The 21,354-nt window shown below is 43.7% G+C and overlaps 1 protein-coding gene across 17 annotated transcripts in view; it reads right to left on the minus strand.

The window, feature by feature from the left end:
* Positions 1-21,354, minus strand: part of NACC2 (NACC family member 2) — a 203,226-nt gene that overhangs the window by 15,579 nt on the left and 166,293 nt on the right. For 10 of the 17 annotated variants that reach the window (XM_077284449.1, XM_077284451.1, XM_077284443.1 and 7 more), the window contains 2 exons: positions 17,265-18,186; positions 849-1,043 (listed from right to left, as the gene is read on the minus strand). In XM_077284449.1, the coding sequence (XP_077140564.1) occupies positions 849-1,043; positions 17,265-18,129 (1,060 nt within the window). In that variant the 5' untranslated portion in view covers positions 18,130-18,186. The remainder of the gene's footprint in view (positions 1-848; positions 1,044-17,264; positions 18,187-21,354) is intronic. The other 7 variants (XM_077284454.1, XM_077284460.1, XM_077284455.1 and 4 more) reach the window with 1 other exon arrangement.

Genomic DNA, 21,354 nt, shown 5'->3' on the forward strand with positions numbered 1-21,354 from the left:
CAGTTCTGACATTGAGTTGACCATTTTATGAGTCCAGCTACATCAGAACTCACAAGTAATTTCTTTGAATATTAAGATGGAAAAAAAGGATTATAGGGTCATTATATCATGGATTTTCAAAGTAAGTTTTCCTTTAATAATGCATTCAGTATGTATTGTGATATCAGGCTAGAGATCTGCTGTATATGTGATAACTTACTAGTGTGAGAACAAGGCTCTTTGTGGTCCCATCAGAATCAATCGGGGGCTATACATGCTCGATGCCCAAGGAGCATTCTGATGATGCCAACAGGTAAATACTTTAAAGGCTAGGTATAACCCTCTATATCTATGGCCAAATTAGCTAATTAAACTTCAAAATAATTGTCGACTTAATTCCCTGAAGAATGTGGTAAAATATGGGTTTATTTGTAAGTCATGATGTCATCACAGTGATGTCACCAAATTAAGAAGCTACTAGGTAAGAATCAAAAGCCATCAATTAAAAAATGTTACTAGCAGCTTCAGGCGGCATCTTATGTAGGGTCTTCTGGGTGGAAAGTTAGGCAGACCATAGACCCCCCTATCATATAGTTCTCACCCTTTTAACCAATGTTCAGTTGCCTACCCTCCAGTCCACACTGGAGACCCACCCAAACCCCTTCGACCCCTTTCCACTCTGTCCAGGTTTAGTCTGGAAATAAAATCTTTTTTTTTTCCAACTTAATCTAATACAGCACGAAAATAAGAGAAGAAAAGCCCAAAACACAGACGAGCGGCAGTGAGGATGGTCATTCCCGTTCAGATCAATATTGAGATGAGTCAGTCTCCATTAATTGAGGATTACGTGAGTAGCAGAGGCGTGTTACCTGCAACTAGTTCCAACTTTTCTCCGGGGTCTCCCTCCGAGTAGAGCTTAGGGTGGCAACGGTATCCAATCTGACTTATTAAGCTGGCAGGAAGTGCCACCAAGTCTCGGCGGATTAGGACGCAGGAACGATTCTCCATCGAGGTTTGGATCTGATCCGCTTTCTCCTGTCCCACTGATTGGAAAAGAAGAATTGCTGATAAGGAAAATATCAAAGTCATAGGCTGCAATTTTCAGTTTCATCAGAAGTTTTAATTTATCACAACAATAATTACTATTAATTATTCAGTGCCATCATATTTAGCCAGGGTTAGATTGACCATTTGGGAATTAGGACAATGACCAACAGACCACGGGCATTACAGCTAGCCATCTACAACAATCCCTAGCCGGGTATGCCTGACAATGATGAGTGTTGATCATGTGACTGAGACCAACATGTTTTTTTAAAATGTGGCTCTGTGGCCCCATGCTTTTGGAAGTACGTGTGGCACCAAGTCTTATCCTTTAATGGCAGGGAAGGCAGTGACCACTCTTAGTCCAAACTTTCCTTAAACAGTCCAAATCAAAGTGAACACGGCCTACATATTGTGCCAACCGATCAATGGAATACATTAATGTCCAAAAACTCTCGATTCTGCCCTGTCCTTCAAACCGCACGTCCAAACTCTTACCACCTCCTGTCGCCTCCAACTCAAAAATATTGCCAGAATCCGTCCCTTCCTCAGCCCACAATCTACTAAAACTCTTGTGCATGCCCTCATCATCTCCCGCCTCAATTACTGCAACACCCTCCTCTGTGGCCTCCCCGCTAACTCCCTTGCACCACTCCAGTCTGTCCTCAACTCTGCTGCTCGGGCTAATCCATCTCTCTCCTCGCTACTCCCCTGCTTCGCCCCTCTGCAAATCCCTCCACTGGCTCCCAATTCCCCAACGAATCCAGTTCAAACTACTAACATTGATCTACAAAGCCAGCCACAACCTGTCCCCTCCCTATATCTCTGAACTAATCTCCCACTATCTTCCCTCAATTAATCTTCGATCCTCCCAAGACCTCCTACTCTCCTCCACACTTATTCGTTCCTCACACAACCACCTCCAAGATTTCTCCCGAATATCCCCCCATCCTCTGGAATGCCACGCCTCAACACGTCCGATTATCCACCACCCTTGGATCCTTCAGACAGAACCTGAAAACCCATCTCTTCAGGAAAGCCTACAGCCTGCAATAACCATTCTGCCGCCTCACCAACCACCCGAGCTGCCGCCTCACCAACCACCCGAGCTGCCGCCTCACCAACCTCCCGAGCTGCCGCCTCACCAACCACCCAAGCTGCCTCCTCACCAACCACCCAAGCTGCCTCCTCACCAACCACCTGAGCTACCGCCTCACCAACCACCCAAGCTGCCGCCACATCACCAACCACCCGAGCTGCCGCCCCGCCACCGCCAGAGCTGCCGCCCCACCAACCACCCGAGCTGCCGCCTCACCACCACCAGTGCTGCAGCACACCGACCTCCTGTCTCTTCCTCATTATCCCAAAGAATGTAAGTCCGCAAGGACAGGGTCCTCTCCCCTCTGTACCAGTCTGTCACTGTAAATTTGTTTACTGTTAACGATATCTATAACCCTATCTATAACCCTGAATGTAACCCCTTTTCACATGTACAGCACCATGGAATTAATGGTGCTACATAAATAAATAATAATAATAATAATAATAATAATAATAATAAAAAAAGACTTTGTGCTGCTGGAATCTTGCTTCTTTAACTAGTTATCTATAATGTCCAACCTCCATTCATCTCACCAAGAAGCAAAACATATTGCTGCTCTGCCAACACTAATCACACAAAATGAGTTAACAAGTCACTGCCTCCCACAAGATCAACACAATCATCTCCCTGCAGTTGGAATGAAGGTCGGTCTAAAAGGAAGGAGAACAAAAAGCTAATCAGAAAATGATGGTCCATGTCATGGCAATCTCATTCTTCTTCACTGGGCATGGTATGAGATCATGTAGAAGCCCGACTGGCCATATATGTGAGTGGATGAGATCCGGTTCAGATAGTGTGTGGCACTATCATTAGATTAACACAACCTAAATATGCCGTGGCTCTTTCAGTCTGGTATTGTAACAGTTACTCTTCACTGTAATCACCCTACATGAGCAGGCAAGTCACCACATAAGTTACCAAGCCACTACCTCGCGCAAGATCAACACACTCACCTCCTGCTGTTGGAATGAAGGTCTAAAAAGAATGAGAACAAAAAACTATCAGAAAATAATAGTCCATGTTAGGCGATCTCATTCTTCTTCACTAAGCCTGACTAGCCATATATGTGAATGGATGAGATCCGGATGTGCCATGGCTCCAGTTCTCTTGTTTTGCGATTACAGGACAAGACTCCTAGAGCCATGGCACACTTGGGTTGCATCAATCTGAGGAATGTGCTGCACACTCTTTCATCCGAATGTTCTCTACTAACATATATGGCCAGACAGGCCACCCCATGCCCAGTGAAAAAGAATGACATCGCCTAACATGGACAATCATTTTTTAATAGTGTTTTGTTCTCGTCCCTATTAGACCTTCATTCCAGCAGCAGGAAATCAGTATGTTGATCTTGTGGGAGGCAGTGACTTGGTAACTCATGTGGTGCAATTACTGTGGCGAGTAACAACTACAGGACATAAGTGGGCAAGTCACTGCCTCCCACAAGATCAACACACTCATCTTTTGCTGTTGGAATGGAGGTCTACATTTGCCGAAAACAAAAACCTTTCAAAAAATGATGGAATCAAAGTTATGACAGTCTCATTTTTCTACACTGGGTATGGCGTTTGATTTTATTCCAAGCTTGTCTATGTATATGTGTGAGTGGATAGGTTATTGCTGTTCAGCCTGGTCTTATTACACAGTGGGGGTGGTAGATGACATCTATGAGTTTTCATTAATGATGAGGTGATGTATCCAAGTTCCTTTAGTCCCCCATCCCACTCATTAGGTTTTACTCTAGGGTGCTGTGTGAATTTGGTGGTATTTAGAGGGAAAGGCGCCAATGTTTTCCTCCACAGGCCCCATAGCAACAGCATGGCACATCTCCATCGCAAACACCCTAATTGTCCAAGCTAAAAACCAAGATACGTGAAGGTCATAGCCCAAAAGCTCTGCTTACTTCCCAGAAATCTAATAAGTCCATGTCCATAAGAAACCACCAGACTCGAAATAAGAATTATATCAGCGGGTCAGCAACCAAGGGGAAATTATTACAGGTCACATGAATTTATACATGTGCAATAAGGCAAACAATAGCGCAGAACTGGGTGTAAAGAGCCCCCGGGGTCACTGTGCCGAGAACATGCTGAGGGCATCATTCATCTCAATAAAGACCATGAAAGGAACACGCCAGTAGCCAGGCAGTGCACACTACGAGTGGAATACTAACACCGCCACTAACAATGACACTTTCTTCTGCAAACCTTACATAAAAGACAATTCCTGCATCCCTCAACCACTCTTATTGTTAATTTTGCATAAGATATAGAGCGTAAGCTCTTCAGCCTTAGTATATACCAAGCAGAATGCACATTACCAAGTGAATTCAATCTTCAGTGGCCCTAAGGTAAGAAAAGATTTTACGAAGAAAGATCCCATCAAGCAGCTCCTCACTAGTAATGTATTTTCAGTTTTACAATAATATGACCACTAGGTGGTGCTCAATGTACTTTACACTGAGCAATACTTTCTTTTTAAAGTGACCCGCCACTTCTAAAAAATATGCAATTGTTTTTAGCTGGTGTAAATGCTGCTGTTCTCCTGAATCCAACGTGGTTTTTCTTTTGTTCCTGCGTCTCTTGGATCCCGAGATATGGCCCCTCTTTTCGGTGTATATAAATCTAGTCTTGATAGACAACTGGGTGTTGTTCTCAATAAGACGCCCACAGAGAAAAGTTCAGGACAACACCCAATTGGATACATAGATGACGTTTACATACTGGGAAGAAGAGGCCATATCTCAGGAACGGAGAGGCGCAGGAACAAAAGAAAAACAACGCTGGATTCTGGAGAACAGCGGCATTTATACCAGGTAAAAATAATTACATATTTATGGCAAGCGACAGGTCCCCTTTAAATCTTTAAAGGGATTTTTTAAAATTAATTATAAGGCAAGGTTCACACAGGCGTACAATTACAGTTATTGCAAGATATACTCTGACTATTTGTAGGCTGAAGTAATCGTAATAGACACAAATCAGGTACCCGGGTGATTCCTCATGACATGTTTGGGATTTGTGCTTTCCTCATTGAAACAAATAATTGAAAAATTTAAAGGGATTGTTTATGAAGCCATTGTAGCCATTTTTTTTTTTTTACTACTCATTGTGTGGAATGCATTCCTCATATCAAGCTCTAAATTTCAAAACCCAGCGACATCTCAGGTCATTGACCTGCTACATAGGGGTCCAACTGCAAAAAATTGGCTCTCAATTTAGTCTGATAAATTGAAGCTCGTGGGCCTTAATGCAAAATCTCCAACATGGCCCTCAACTATTATGGGATTTTAATTAGCTAAAACTAACCTTTTGGGCCCCATAAACCCCAGGGTCCAAGTGTGACTGCAACCTCTGCACCCAAGTCTTGTACCAATGCACACCCGACCAGGACTGGACCCCTCAACTAAAGGGTCCTATTAAAGCTCTGTAGAATCCCTTTAAGAAAGGGATTACCGAAAAATGTTCTTCTGCACACAATATGCTTGTAATCATTTTGGCGCTAGGTCCACTTTAATACTAGGCGGCTGCCCTTGAGGTCGGGTATTTATGGGCTAGGCACCCCTGCCAATGTTTGCACATATTATACGCACATAAACCATCCCAAAGTAAGCACGGCCCGGGTGATGGTAAGGACTGAGCGGGCCGTGGCATCACAGTCTATGAGATGTGTTGTTGTACAAAGTGCCAGGGTCTACATCAACAAACATCAATTGCATCGGAGAGGGCTGTCACACGCGAGACAGTACAAAGGAAATCTATTCCGGGACTCAGACCGTATCCTCAACAGAACAGACCATAAATGATGGTGGAACTCTAATGAAAGATGTGGAGTCGCTCATGGTATGGGCAACACTTGTGTTATGTCTCAATATTTGTATCCAGGATATCTTGTAGTCCAGCTTTGCATATTGTATTTAAAGGAGTTGTCCTATAAAATGCACTTATCCACCAAATAAAGGTATGACTGCTTAGACGACAATCGATGCAGAGAATAGGAAGACCAAAGGTCCCATGTGTAGATATACAGTGCCTACAAGTAGTATTCAACCCCCTGAAGATTTAGCAGGTTTACACATTTGGAATTAACTTGGCATTGTGACATTTGGACTGTAGAAATGCACTGCAGCAAAAAAGAATGTTATTTCTTTGTTTATTTTTTTTTTTAATTGGGAAAAGTATTTTCAGAGGGTCATTTATTATTCAACCCCTCAACCCACCAGAATTCTGTTTGGTTCCCCTAAAGTATTAAGAAGTAGTTCAGGCACAAAGAACAATGAGCTTCACATGTTTGGATTAATTATCTCTTTTTCCAGCCTTTTCTGACTATTTAAGACCCTCCCCAAACTTGTGAACAGCACTCATACATGGTCAACATGGGGAAGACAAAGGAGCATTCCAAGGCCATCAGAGACAAGATCGTGGAGGGTCACAAGGCTGGCAAGGGGTACAAAACCCTTTCCAAGGAGTTGGGCCTACCTGTCTCCACTGTTGGGAGCATCATCCGGAAGTGGAAGGCTTATGGAACTACTGTTAGCCTTCCACGGCCTGGACAGCCTTTGAAAGTTTCCTCCCGTGCCGAGGCCAGGCTTGTCTGAAGAGTCAAGGCTAACCCAAGGACAACAAGGAAGGAGCTCCGGGAAGATCTCATGGCAGTGGGGACATTGGTTTCAGTCAATACTATAAGTAACGTACTCCACCGCAATGGTCTCCGTTCCAGACGAGCCCGTAAGGTACCTTTACTTTCAAAGCGTCATGTCAAGGCTCATCTACAGTTTGCTCATGATCACTTGGAGGACTCTGAGACTGACTGGTTCAAGGTTCTCTGGTCTGATGAGACCAAGATCGAGATCTTTGGTGCCAACCACACACGTGACGTTTGGAGACTGGATGGCACTGCATACGACCCCAAGAATACCATCCCTACAGTCAAGCATGGTGGTGGCAGCATCATGCTGTGGGGCTGTTTCTCAGCCAAGGGGCCTGGACATCTGGTCCGCATCCATGGGAAGATGGATAGCATGGCCTACCTGGAGATTTTGGCCAAGAACCTCCGCTCCTCCATCAAGGATCTTAAGATGGGTCATCATTTCATCTTCCAACAAGACAATGACCCAAAGCACACAGCCAAGAAAACCAAGGCCTGGTTCAAGAGGCAAAAAATCAAGGTGTTGCAGTGGCCTAGTCAGTCTCCTGACCTTAACCCAATTGAAAACTTGTGGAAGGAGCTCAAGATTAAAGTCCACATGAGACACCCAAAGAACCTAGATAACTTGGAGAAGATCTGCATGGAGGAGTGGGCCAAGATAACTCCAGAGACCTGTGCCGGCCTGATCAGGTCTTATAAAAGACGATTATTAGCTGTAATTGCAAACAAAGGTTATTCCACAAAATATTAAACCTAGGGGTTGAATAATAATTGACCCACACTTTTATGTTTAAAATTTATAAAAATTTAACTGAGCAACAAAACTTTTTGGTTCTGTAAGATTTATGCATCTGTTAATAAATCCTGCTCTTGTTTGAAGTTTGAAGGCTCTAACTTATTTGCATCTTATTAAACCTGCTAAATCTGCAGGGGGTTGAATACTACTTGTAGGCACTGTAGGGGTAGTGTGTATGTGCGACCACCATCTCTTATAGAAAATGAATGGAGCAAAGGTCGCACATGCTCATTGCTGCTCCTTTCATACAGGGAATTTTGGGTCCCCGGGCTTTGTTATTACTGGGGGTTTAAGCCCAGCAATCATACATTTATCATCTCTTAATTGGAAGAGAGAGCGAGTTAGAGAGAAAGCCAGAACAAGCAAGAAAGAGAGCGAAGGAAAGCCTGAGTGAGAAAGAAAGCCAAAGTGAGCGAGAAAGAGAGAGAAAGAAAGAGGAAAAAAGCTATAGGGAGAAAGAGGAAAAAAGCCAGAGCGAGTGAGAAAAAGCCAGAGAGCGTGAGTGAGAAAGCCAGACCTAGAAAGAAAGCCAGAACGAGAGAGAGAGCAAGCAAGCCAGAGCAAGAAAGAGAAAGAAAGTCTGAGCGAGCAATAGAGAAAGAAAGCTAAAGTGAGAGAGAAAGAAAGCCAAAGTGAGTGAGAAGGAAAGCTAAAGTGAGCGAGAAAGAGAGAGAAAGAAAGAGAAAAAAAGCTAGAACGAGCAAGAAAAAGTCAGAGAAAGTGAGAAAAAGCCAGAGAGGGCGAGAAAAAAACGAGCGAGCGAGAAAAAGCCGAGCGAGGGAGAAAGTCAGTAAAAGCCAGAAAAAGCCAGAGAGCAAGAAAAAGCCAGAGAGAGCAAGAAAAAGCCAGAGCGAGCGAGAAAAAAAAAGCCAGAGAGAGAGAGAGCGCGCGAGTAAGTGAGAGAAACAGAAAGCCAGAGTGCGCAGCAAGAAAGTGAGACACTTGTCCATTATTGTCATCTTTTCTCCTTCTGTACTACAGGAAACTGATGGAAGTGTGCAGTGCACTCTATGTATTTGTAGCTGGTGATGCGTAACGGGGTAGCTACCTACAGGTAATGGAGAGGCTGGTTTCTTTTTTTTTTCCCTCAAGGAGAGCTAATTTGCATACTTTTTTTCCCCATAACACACTGCAAGGAAGGCTCATTACACCAGAACCCAGTACCTCCACATCTTTATCTACGATATGACACTTTAAATTAGTCGTATTTATTTCCCAGAATCCCATTAGCTCTGCTAGTGTATACAGGGGGTTAAAGTGGGAGAAGATGTGGCGGCAACATATACAGACTGCTGGCCAAAGGACCTGTCCGCAGGGGAAGAGAAGCCCAGGAGAAATGGAGAAGGGCCCAGTATTATTCAGCAGTGTATGGCGGTATTATGTAATTGTAATATATGGTAGTGGCATAGCAGTATTATACTCTAGGCGGAAGACGTTGTTTGGATGGCACACGACAGCATGAGAGGAGTTAATCTCGGCGGCATACAAGGGATTACAGAACAGGTTACATGATGTTCTCCTAAATGGCAGCTCCTCCCCGGTTTTCTCATTCCTATAAATTCCAAGGGAGCAGAACTTCTTAGGACTGTCTTGTACCCGGCCTTATCTGTCCTTTTTTAGCCCTCACTTCTTGTCACAACTTTCATGGTTTATAAATACTCGTATTTCAGCAGCACTTCAGATCTTGTGGAAAAGTCAAACCATCTGCCAGGCTGCATGTGCAATTAAACATCATCTCTGGAGTTTACCCGTTGTCAGCCAGAGACGACCACAAAGCGCGTGGGGTTATGTTAGGATACGCCAGTGGTTAAATTAACTCTTTGCCCCTGTATACCTTTACATGGATACATTGCAAGAGATTGTTTTATATCACATAGATACACACGTATATCATTTATATACAGTACTGTGCAAAAGTTTTAGGCAGGCGTGGAAAGAATGCTGCAGAGTGCATTAAAAAATACAAGTATTAAACTTTAGTTTTATCAATTAACAAAATGCAAAGGGAATGAAAAAAAAAAAGAGAAATCTAAATCCGATCAGTATTTGGTGACCGCCCTTTCCCTAAATGAGTTCTTCTAGGTACTTGTAAAGTTTTTGAAGGAACTTGGCAGGAAAGTTGTTCCAAACATCTTGGAGAACTAACCACAGATCTTCTTAATCATGTAATACCATCAGGGAGGCATCTGATTGGCTCCAAATTTATTCTGCAGAAGGACAACGACCCCCCAACATCCAGACACTGTCATTAAGAACAAGGAGTCCTGGAAGTGATGATCCGGCCCAACCCCCCCCCCCCCCAGATCCCTGATCTCACATCATCCAGTCTGTCTGGGATCACATAAAGAGACAGAAGGATTTACATACAGTAAGTGACACCCACAAAAGATCTGGGGTCAGCTCTCCAAGATGTTTGGAACAACTTTGTGCACAGATCCTTCAAAATCTGGGTGTAAATGACAAATGTACCGAGAAGAATTAATGAAAAGAAAGGGCGGTCACCAAATATTGATTTAGTTCATATTTTCTTTTGTTCACTTTGCATTCATAAAAAAAATAAAAAATTAAAAAATGGGCATTTACAACACCACAACGCCCTTAAAGGCATGATCAGCTCACACAGGTTGCTCACAAACTTTGGAAGGATATTAGATTTTTCTTTTTTTTTTTTTTAAACAACAGTCTATAACGTATACCTAAAACAGCCCCAAAACACAAAAACAGTCACCAATTGAACCACTGCCGTCCCTTTGCCCACAGTACCCTTCTCCCCTTTCGGATTTACTGTGTTAGACCTGTGATCCTGTCCACACCGATCTCACCACTGAGGCTTCCTATGCTGCTGAGATCACAGGTCCAGGACAACCAATGAGAGTGGCACAAACAGCAAGGATTTATCTTTATTTAGTTATTTTTTGATTGAAAGCAAGAGATCGTGCTCTCCACCCACGGGAATAGAAATGTGATTGTGCCCCCCCCACATATGCTCTAGGTTGAAGTCTATAACAGCCCACTTACAAAGGAGAAGGACCCCCAATACATCATTCCCCATCCCTCTGGACCAGAAGGCCACAGCGAGGTTCAGGGATCAGCGGCCTTCCTTCACCAAAGGTTTAGGTCTTGCTCCAAGTATTCACACGAGCTGTCACCCTAGTAAACAAGGGGCCCCCAGTCTAGAGCCGGGATTTACAGGAAAGTGTGAACCCTGATGGCCACACAGTCCCCCCTTAGACCGATCAGGAGGAAACCCATAAAGGAACTGAACCATTGAAAGTCTTAAAGACAAAACGCAAAGGATCACTGCAACGCAAGCAGGGGTAAAGGATGAGCTCCTCTGATCGCCTTGCACCCCAATTTCCACATCTAGGACCTTAGGTCCTGAGCAGAAGATGGTAATAGTATTACTTTTCTTCTACAATAGGACCTGCTCTTAGAAGTAGATATCTTGCGCAAAGTGGTATATGTCAAAAGTGTTTTCCAGCGCATATATTAAGTGGAGACGAATTACTATGAGCAGACTCCATCAGATGCTACTGACAGGCAATCTAGTAGTCGGTGCCGGGTTTGCAATATAGCAAAATACATAGTTACGTCTGTACTGCAAACGCAGCTCTGCTACATCTGTAAGCAATCACCTAGAATGGAGAGAAACAATAGCATGTAAACAGCGAGCAATAACGGATGTCGCTGGTCACGGCCCATTATGAGGACACTTTGCTGCCTGTCTAGACGCACAGAGCCGTCGCTGGTGCTGAGTATTGTTGTGCAGCAGCCGGGCCAACTCCAGGGTAGGGAAAGCTTACAGCTCATTGTATAGCACAGGCGCAGGGATTAAAGCTGCGACAGATCACAGCAAACATGGCAGTATTACCGGGAAATCAGCACAATCCCAAGCTGTGTACAGACGCTGCTTAGTGCTAGGAACAGCAAACACGGCTCAACTGCTCCGAACACAAGGGATCCATTTACCACGACCCACTGTCTACTCAAATCCAAAGCGCACGTATTTAGGGACCTCATCAAGACAGACTGACCAGAAGAACGTCTGTCGACTCATGGACAACTTCAGATCAAGCCTTTATGGCAACTTCTTCTGAAACGCTGCTGCCGAAAAGTTCAGACGCTAGTTGCCAAAAAATGGAATAGTCAACCTGACCAGCAGGGCCGGAGTTTTAAAACCAAGCCCTGAGCAGCAAGCTAATTGCCCCCTCTCTGCTTGCAGTTTTCTGACAGTCTTCTCATAAGGTTCGTTATTATAATACTGCCATATGGTGATGAGAAAATGCACCCACATAATACACTCACATAATACCACCGTACAGTGCTCGAGTAATCTGCAGCATCCAAGTAACATGTCATTAAAGAGCTCGCATAATACTGAAACATCTTTTTAGATAATACTGCCATATGGATTTCACACATTACTAAAATATGGTTCTCACGTAATACTTCCATACAGACCCCACATAGTAATAAAAAACATGGGTCTTACACAATTCTGCCATACAGAGCCCATATAGCACTGAAATATGGTTTTCACATAATACTGCCATATAGCGCCCAAATAATACTGAAACTCGGTTATCTAATAATGCCATACAGGGCCCAAATAGTACTGAAACATGGTTCACACATAATACTGTCATACACAGCCCACATTGTACTATGTGGACACTATATTGCAATATTATTGGAAAACCATGTTTCAGTACTGTGGACAAATACTACTAAAATATAGTTCTCCCATATTACTGCCATACAGAGCCCACGTAGCACTGAAACATAGTTTTGACATAATACTGCCCACATAGTAGTGAAATATGGTTCTCACATAATACTGCCACACAGCTTCCACATACTATTGAAACATAGTTCTCACATAATACTGCCACTCAGAGCTCAGAATTAGGTTTATCTCCGTGATGGAAATAAGATCACAATTTTTGCAAAGAAACATGTTGGAAAGGCATCCCTGTATAATTTTGAGGCCTAGAATCAATTAAAAGCCGCCATGCATGGCACCGTTCTGTGCTGCTATCATCCTTGTTGACTGTTTCCAATTACCAATAGGAAGTCATAGAATTCACAGATATGGACTAAAGACCCAACATTATGTTTACCAGCACTTTCAGGATGTGTGAAACAGAAGGAGCAAAATCTCTACCAAGAAGAAACCTGAGGAGCATCTTATTCTTAAAGGAACAGCATATGCAGACGTAGAGGCTTCCTACCAGGTGTAACCATAGGTCTTAGTAAAATAAGCCCATGAGAAGACACAGACGCTGCCTACCACTCATGGGCGTCATCATTGATCTGCATAGTAGTCGCTGACTAATTGTATTAAATAGCGTAACAAATGGATATAAAGGAATGAGGGGCACTGTCCCTTTAAGAAAGCACACACAGAATGATAAAATGTCCCACACATCCCCTGAGCCACCTTAAATCACAGGTCTCCAGGATCAGGACCGTATCTCGGTGCCAATTTAGTATCATCCACCTGATCTGCTCACTTGTGAGAACATCTGTTTAATGCAAGTTATAAAATTGCATTATCATAGGAAGGAAGGAAATGAAAGTCGTACTAATCCCACAGCAGTCTAATCAGCAGGCAGCGTACCGGAGGGCTGGGCGAGGGCAACGTGCCCCTTATTAACCCTATAAAATCACTTATGTACAGCAGATCATCTCTTGTACCAGAAGACGGTCTCCCATCCTTGTTCTGCTCCGTGAGCTCATCAATGGAGGTGTCTCCATGTTTTCCAACATCCTTTACGACTTTCTACTGCATTGACTAAATGTTCCTGTCCAATCTTTGATACTGCCTAGAGGGGTATATCGCATTACCTAGAAAGATCTGGGAAAAGCTTCTGATGGCCCTTTGACCAACTGCATGATGACAACCTAACACTAAGGAACCTCTGAAGGAACCCAAAGTTCCTACATGGTACAATTGTCCACCTAGGATCTCATAAGATACAAGCCCACATAAAAGTGAATTTTGCTTCTCATGGACATGAAACTCAAATCACCTGTTACCAAAGATCCCTGTAGATGCCATTGATCCACTATGACCTACCCAATACAACTGGCCACTCTTTTGGGCGAGGACATGTGTCTATCATCAGACTTGGAAAGCAGTAGAGGCAACTCAACCACTACTCAACCCTCCCATATCACCCTTTTGTCATTTGACCATCATGTCTACCCGACTGTCTATATTGACCCCTATAAATGCACATTTACCAAATATGGCCTACAGAACAAATTGGCTACATCTTCAGATGTGGTAGGTGGTAACGGCAGCCCAACACCACCATAACTTCAAACATCCCATATGGTGGTCAGGTGAAGCAATGGTCATGTCACCCCAATGTTTGTAAATCACCCTGTAAATGGCCATTAACCCACAATGACCTACCCAATACAATGCCCACTTCATGTTGAGGAGATCTGTCCATCAGCAGACCTGTTGGGTGGCAGAGGCAGCTCAGCCCTACTATAATTTCAAACTTCACATATCACCATAGCCATTGCTTCACCTGACCACCATGTCTCCTCCATTGTTTGGAAGACCCCTATATATGTCCATTGATCCAATATGACATATCCAATCCAAATTTCACTATCCACGTTGAGGAGATCTGTCCATCAGCAGACCTCTTAGGCGGCAGAGGAAGCTCAACACCACCATAAGCTCAAACCTCACAGATCACTATGCCCATTGATTCATCTGACCTCCATGACTCCCTCATTGTTAAAGATCGCTATAGATGCCCATTGACCCAATAGGACAAAGTGGCCACTCTTCAAGTAGAGGAGATCTGCTCAATATCAGACCTGGTAGGCAGCAAAGCACACCTACAATACCATAATCTCATACCTCGCATATCACCATATCCAAATGTTTTACCTGACCACCATGTCTCCTACAAATGTACCATACTCATGTTTTTGCTAAGACACCTGTAGATGTCCATTGATCCACCCAAAACAAAGAGCACTCTTCAGATTGAGGAGCTCTGCCCATCATTAGATGTGGTATGATGTTATGAGGCTACTTTTACTATCTAACGTCAAATCCAGGGCTTTGGAGTTGGAGCCCATTTTGGTAGAGTCAGACTCGGTGTCATGGAAACTGAGGAGTCTGAGTCAGAGGTTTGGCTTACCGACTCCACAGCCCTGGTCAAATCTCCCATATCTAATGCTTCACTTGACCACCATGTCTCCCCCCCACTTTACTCCCAAAGAAGTCATTCCAGATGTCTCAAACATGAGAGAATCCACCATCTAAGGGTTCTCACAAACTGGCATAGATTCTCTTATGTCAAAGAATCGGGCCGATTACACTAATGACACTTGGCTCAAACTCTGTCAGTGTGTGATCCGATTCTTTCGCACGAGAGACTCGCAGCACAGGTGCAGAGAAGGTGGAGAACTGAATTTCTCCATCTTCTCCATTGTCTCTGATGTCATCTAAGTGCAGTCTGATGTACGCGCACAGAGTCCAGTGCATGATCCAATTAGCCACACGCAGCATGCTGCGATTGAGTCGGCATGAGAAAATAATCACAGATCTTCACTACCGTATAGTATTACATTGGGCTGAGTGCTAGCCGAGAAAACTTTGGAGGGCGCTTGGCCGTTTTATACACCAGTCTGAGCGAACCCCAATAGTTAGTGTGATCCAACAAATGTTTCTAAATCCTGAACTCCTGCCTATAGCCATCTGTGCTGACCCCACATACACGTGCACGTCTAGTTCAGCTGAGCATGCATGTCTTCTGAATTAGGAGAGGAGATATTTCCCAGGACATCATCTATAAGTGGTGATCTGGGATGCCAAATAGATGGTGGCCAGTCCCACTGACTTTTATATGTATGGTGGCCCTTCGTATCCAAATTGCCAATATTTGTTTTCACAACTGGTTCACGAACAGAATCATTTAACATCATGATAGAAATGGAGCGGATGTCGCAGGAACATGGAGTGGTTGTCATCGGCAAACTTATTAACTGGTATAAGAGAACCAGAGGCAAAATATATGTAATTTTTCAGCCGGTCATGGGAGCCCAGTTTGATTATCAGTAGCCCTGCCTTTGTGTACTTGCACAAATGATATTTCCTCATAAACGGTCCGTGCCTAATGAATGTGGCATCAGCATTTCACAGCTCGTGGTTTATACGTTACATTTTATCACTCAGATAAATAGCTGGTTTATAGCCAACAATCCTTCACACCAGCCGACGTACAAAACACGACCCCACGAGTCCACCTCAGCCCTCTCCCCATACACAGCTCCTAGACCCCTTCTAAGTTTGGACCTTTCAGATCTTCAGGACATCACCTGCAGAAATGGTTCTGAAAATCAACTGCAGGAAGCACCAAATACATAGGAGGGTAACAGATGGGCACTTGACCCAACTCCTTAAATTATACATTTTATCTTAACGCTTCCTGCTTCTAGTCATTTCCTATTTTGTCCTACTCTCTGAACAGGTCACTGCTTCCTGCAAAATTAACACATGCCTCCTCTTAACATGCAATAGTTTTCTCAGACCCTTTTCCCTCAGCTACGTAACTGAATCTTCTCATTTCATAGTCCCCATTACTACCTAGAAATAACATGGATTGGTCACTACCTCCTGCAAAATCACCACACTCTGCTTCTAGCACTGAAAACCCATCTGCCTCCACTATATGTCTGTATCCTCCCACCACATTGTCCCCACTATTACCTAACAATAATATGGATAGGTCACTGCCTCCTGCAAAATCACCACACTCTTCTTCTAACAAGGAAAACCCATCTGCCTCCGTTAAATGTGTGTATACTCCCAACACACACTCCCCAACAATAATATTGATAGGTTTCTAGATCCTGCAAAATCACCACACTCCTCCCTTTCATTTTTTAAAACCCCTTTCCCTCTGCTGCATGTCAGTCAGTTTCCACCTCAATGTCCCATCCATTCTCCACCTATCATATGGATAGGTCGCTGCCTGCTACAAAGACAAAACAGTCACCTACTGTTGCCATCACAGCCAAGATCTGGTACATTTAGTACTTTGGATACATTTTTCTAAGTATCTATTAAATTATTATGTTGTCCTATTATGTTTATAGATTATGTTGTTTTTTATCACTCAAGTTCTGCGAAAGTAAAATATGTTGTTGCGGTCAGAAGAGGTTAGTGGTTTTTATGTCCAGTTGATGCCACCGGAGACTGAATTCAATAGTTACTGACTAGCCTACAACCTGATTACTTGGGACCTCATTGGTGGTTGGCCGCCATAACACACATTCTGGGTAGCACGGTGGCGCATTGGTTAGCACTGCAGCCTTGCAGCGCTGGAGTCCTGGGTTCTAATCCCACCCAGGACAACATCTGCAAAGAGTTTGTATGTTCTCCCCGTGTTTGCGTGGGTTTTCTCCGGGTACTCCGGTTTCCTCCCACATTCCAAAGACATACTGATAGGGAATTTAGATTGTGAGCCCCATCGGGGACAGCGATGATAATGTGTGCAAACTGTAAAGCGCTGCGGAATATGTTAGCGCTATATAAAAATAAAGATTATTATTATGGTAAATTACTGCAACCTTGTGATAAATCTCACATGCACTTTCCATAAATTCATGCATAAAATAAGGTACTAAAATTTATTAAAAAAGAAACTTCAAAAACTCCAGTACCTGAGTAGCCACCAGTAGATTTAATGTACATCTGTCCATAATGCTCCTCCACCATGGTTTCATAAGCTTCGTCTTCCTCTTCATCTTCTTCATTGTGGTAGGACGTGGGGCTGTCGGTGGTGGGAATACTGCTTGCACTCGGGCTTGTGCGCTCCCCTTGTGAGTATGGTACTTGCTGTACATTGGGAAAGAGTGCCGCTAAGCTAGACATGCCATAGTAGGATATTCGGGGTATTTTTGGTGGAGCAGACGTTGGGACGCCGCCACCAGAATTGTCTCTATTTTGATTCTCTGATGGCTTCTTGCCCAGCAAATTGGGCATGGTAATGGGTTGAACCTCCAGACTTTCATTTTTGACTCTGGTCAAAAGAGGGATGGGCATGGAAGGTGACATGACATAGGGTACCGTCGCGCCCTGTGTCTGGTTACAGGGGCTTTGCGGTTCGGAACTGGCATCTTCGATCATAGTAGTCTGAGAGTCACAATGGGGGGAGCTCACTTTGAACATCAAGTCCGTACCTCGTTCAACAATGTGCTGGATCTGAAGAAACCCTGCTGTGTACATGACCACGAGCTGCTCGCTGGCAGCCATAGTTAGCTTTCCAGTGTAGCAAAAAGAGAGGATCTGCTGAAAACATGCCGGGGGTACAGTGGCCGGCAGCTCGAAAGCGCTTTTGCTGTTCCCGCTGAACAGATCTCTAAAGTACAGACTGCTTGCCGCCAGCACGGCGCGGTGTGCCTTGAACGCTTGACCTTTCACGACTATGGAGACATCGCAGTACAGTCCCATGAGCCTCTGCTCATTCAGGCAACCCAAGACAGTGTTCCCGAAATTGGGTATTTCAATGTGTAACATCTGTGACATGGCTGGGGTTTTGCTTACAGAGACATTCAAGAAAATGATGTTGGAGACAGTTCACATCTGTAAAGACAAATAGAATTAAAAGAATGAGTAAAAAATAAATAAAGAATAACTTCATTCAGAACGAACGGTCAACAGTATAATCCAACAATGGATCAGTGGCTCTCAAACCCACCAGGGACAATATATAAGGGTTTTTTCTTGCCAGACCTCGTTTTTGGCTGGGTCCTAATTTTATATAAATACTTGTCACACTTTGGGGTTCCTGCTTCTTTACATGAGACCTATATGAAGACATGGGCTGTTAGACTGCAACTTTTTTCTAGAGAACTGCTGGTCACCAGTGATTTACTTTCCCACAGAGACATCATTTTATTAAGAAAATAATCAGGGACCACTACGGCAAGCAAATCTACAGATTATAGCTTCTACTCCACATTGACGTTGTCTGGAGGTGCGCTTTGCCTGGTGGTCCCTGCTTCTTTTACTTTCCTTTAGAGACATCATTTTAGGAAGAAAACAAGAACCAGGACCACAAGGATCAGTATATCTCCAGATGATAGCTCCTAGGAACGTTTTACATGTCTTGTGCCTGGGTACCATTATATTAAAAACTGGCACATTATGGGGTCCTACTTCTTTACATCAAACTTACATGGCTACAGCATGCTGAGATATTGGTTGGTTTTTGACAGGAACTTCTCACGAGAGTGAACTGGTGGTCACCAGTGATTCCCTAATTAAAATGCTGGCTCTGGAAGAGAATAATTCACTGGTGACCCCCAGATCTCTCTAGAGAGAAGTTCCTGCCAAAAAAACAGTCCATATCTCAGGTTCCTGTATCCATATACAAGTGTGATATATAAAGAAGTAGGACCCTCCACACCCAAGAGGCCCAAGAAGCTTTCATCTAGGGTTGAGCTTAATCTGGTGGTCTCTGGTTCTTCAGAGCTGTCATTTTATTAACATGGGGAACCAAGGATCACCAGTAGATAGTGTCATGACCACGTTGCTCTCATTCGGAGAGGTGCTTTGCCTGATGGTCCCAGATTCTTTCTCTTGCTAAAAAGATGGCTCTGAAGGAAACCACCAACATCTCCAAATGATGTCAAAGGGTCCAAGAAGCTATTGTCTGGAGATGTACTTGGTCTGGTGATAATAGGTTCTCTCTCTTACTAAAATTATGGTTTTTAAGAACAATTGACCACCAGAAGACTAAGCACATCACCAGATGATAGCTCCCTTGGACTTGTTGAGTGGTCACCTAAAAGGGTGTGGGGGGGTGCTACATTTTTTAGGTCTTTAACGTAGCTCAGCATATTAAGTAGTAGCATGGGCGTATACGACACTAAAGCTCCCTCCTCCGCCAGCAATACCACATGTAAATAATTTCTGGGCAGGAGATGTGCGCTCACAGGGTTGCCATTCAGGACTTTAGAAAGGTTAGGCAGTGGCCACGTTGGTTGCCAACAAGCCGCTTTGCCAAAAACAGATATTACAAAGATACAGCTGAAGACTGAAGGGGAAAAAAAAAAAAACACAAAAAAAAACAAAAAAACAACAGTGAAGGATACACCCCCTCTTAATAAAAAACAACAATATCAACATATAAAACCTGCCCACGGAAATAAAGTAAAAGACTAAGTAAAAAAAAATGTAAAAAGCATGTATAACAAATTAAAAATGATAAAAAAAATAAAATAAAATTAAATGTATAAAGCCATAATTTTATTTAGCACATCCCGGACTCCAAGTGATTATAGTCTAATTAAGCAATTAATTTGCTTTAGTAACAGAGTGTTCTGAAGTCTCCAGAAGTCAGACGAAGCAACAGATCAAATCATCTCTTAACACGAGTGTCAACAGATGCGACATTTCTGAAGATCCACGTCCGTATGTGTAAAGCCAGGCGCAGCTGGTGTGCAGAGGTAGCAGAGCTGGGTTTGTCGTTTGGTACATAACATGAATGTAGCCCTTCCAAATGTCTATAGGTGACAACATATCAATCCTGTAAGACTCACGATATATTGTATTATGGAATCTTCTGCTTCTGAGGAACTACAAGTCCCAGTACATTAAAAAAAAACCTCTTCAGGCTCTGGGACTTGCGTTTTACATGCGGAGAAATTTAAAACCAGTCTATTTTTTCCTTTAGACTTGGCTGCAACACGAGGCTCTCCTTATGCTTGATCAGACTCATGGACATGCTAGGATCTGTAGTTCTGCCTCCACTCCATTCTCCTGCTGAAAGGCTATGCAATGAAAAGCTATAGTCCTGAAAACGAATACGGCTGTGGCTTACTCAGTTCTGTAGAAACTGCGTCCCACCATTTTCAAAATACTAAGGTGCTGGGACTTGTATTTCCTCAACAGTACAAATATATATATATTTTTTGAATCTTAGACATGACATAAAAAAAGTGACATGAACTATTCAAAAAGTGTAGAAGTATAAAGAGCCCCTGACAATTCCCTATGCCAAAGGGGCTCACAGGAGTCATTGAACACGTCTCACTATGCTTAGGGGTGGCCCGTTTGTGACTTGGTGCCTGTCTAGCATGATGCCCATGCTGAAAAGTCTAGGATGGTCCTACTTAGCCAAGAGTGATGGCCAAACTTAACCCCTGGACCAGCGATCAGCAGCCTTGGACACTGCAAACTGAAATGAAACTATAACTGGTACCTCCTGGACCTGGGATTAGCCACCTTGGGCACTTCAACTGGAATGAAACTAACTGGCACTTCCTGGACCAGGGATTAACCACCTTGGGCACTCCAACTGAGATGAAACTATAACTAGCACCTCCTGGACCAGGGATTAGCCACCTTGGGCACTCCAACTGGGATGTAACTATAACTGGCACCTCCTGGACCAGGGATTAGCCACCTTGGGCACTCCAACTGGGATGTAACTATAACTGGCACCTCCTGGACCAGGGATTAGCCACCTTGGGCACTCCAACTGGGATGTAACTGTAACTGGCACCTCCTGGACCAGGGATTAGCCACCTTGAGCACTCCAACTGGAATGAAACTAACTGGCACCTCCTGGACTAGGGATTAGCCTCCTTGGGCACTCCAACTAGAATGAAACTAACTGGCACCTCCTGGACCAGGGATTAGCAGCCTTGGGCACTCCTACTGGGATAAAACTATAACTAGCACCTCCTGGATCGGGGATTAGCAGCCTTGGGCACTCCAACTGGGATGAAACTATAACTAGCACCT

Source organism: Ranitomeya variabilis, chromosome 2 (genome assembly GCF_051348905.1).
Source record: "Ranitomeya variabilis isolate aRanVar5 chromosome 2, aRanVar5.hap1, whole genome shotgun sequence".
NCBI classification, from domain to species: domain Eukaryota; kingdom Metazoa; phylum Chordata; class Amphibia; order Anura; family Dendrobatidae; genus Ranitomeya; species Ranitomeya variabilis.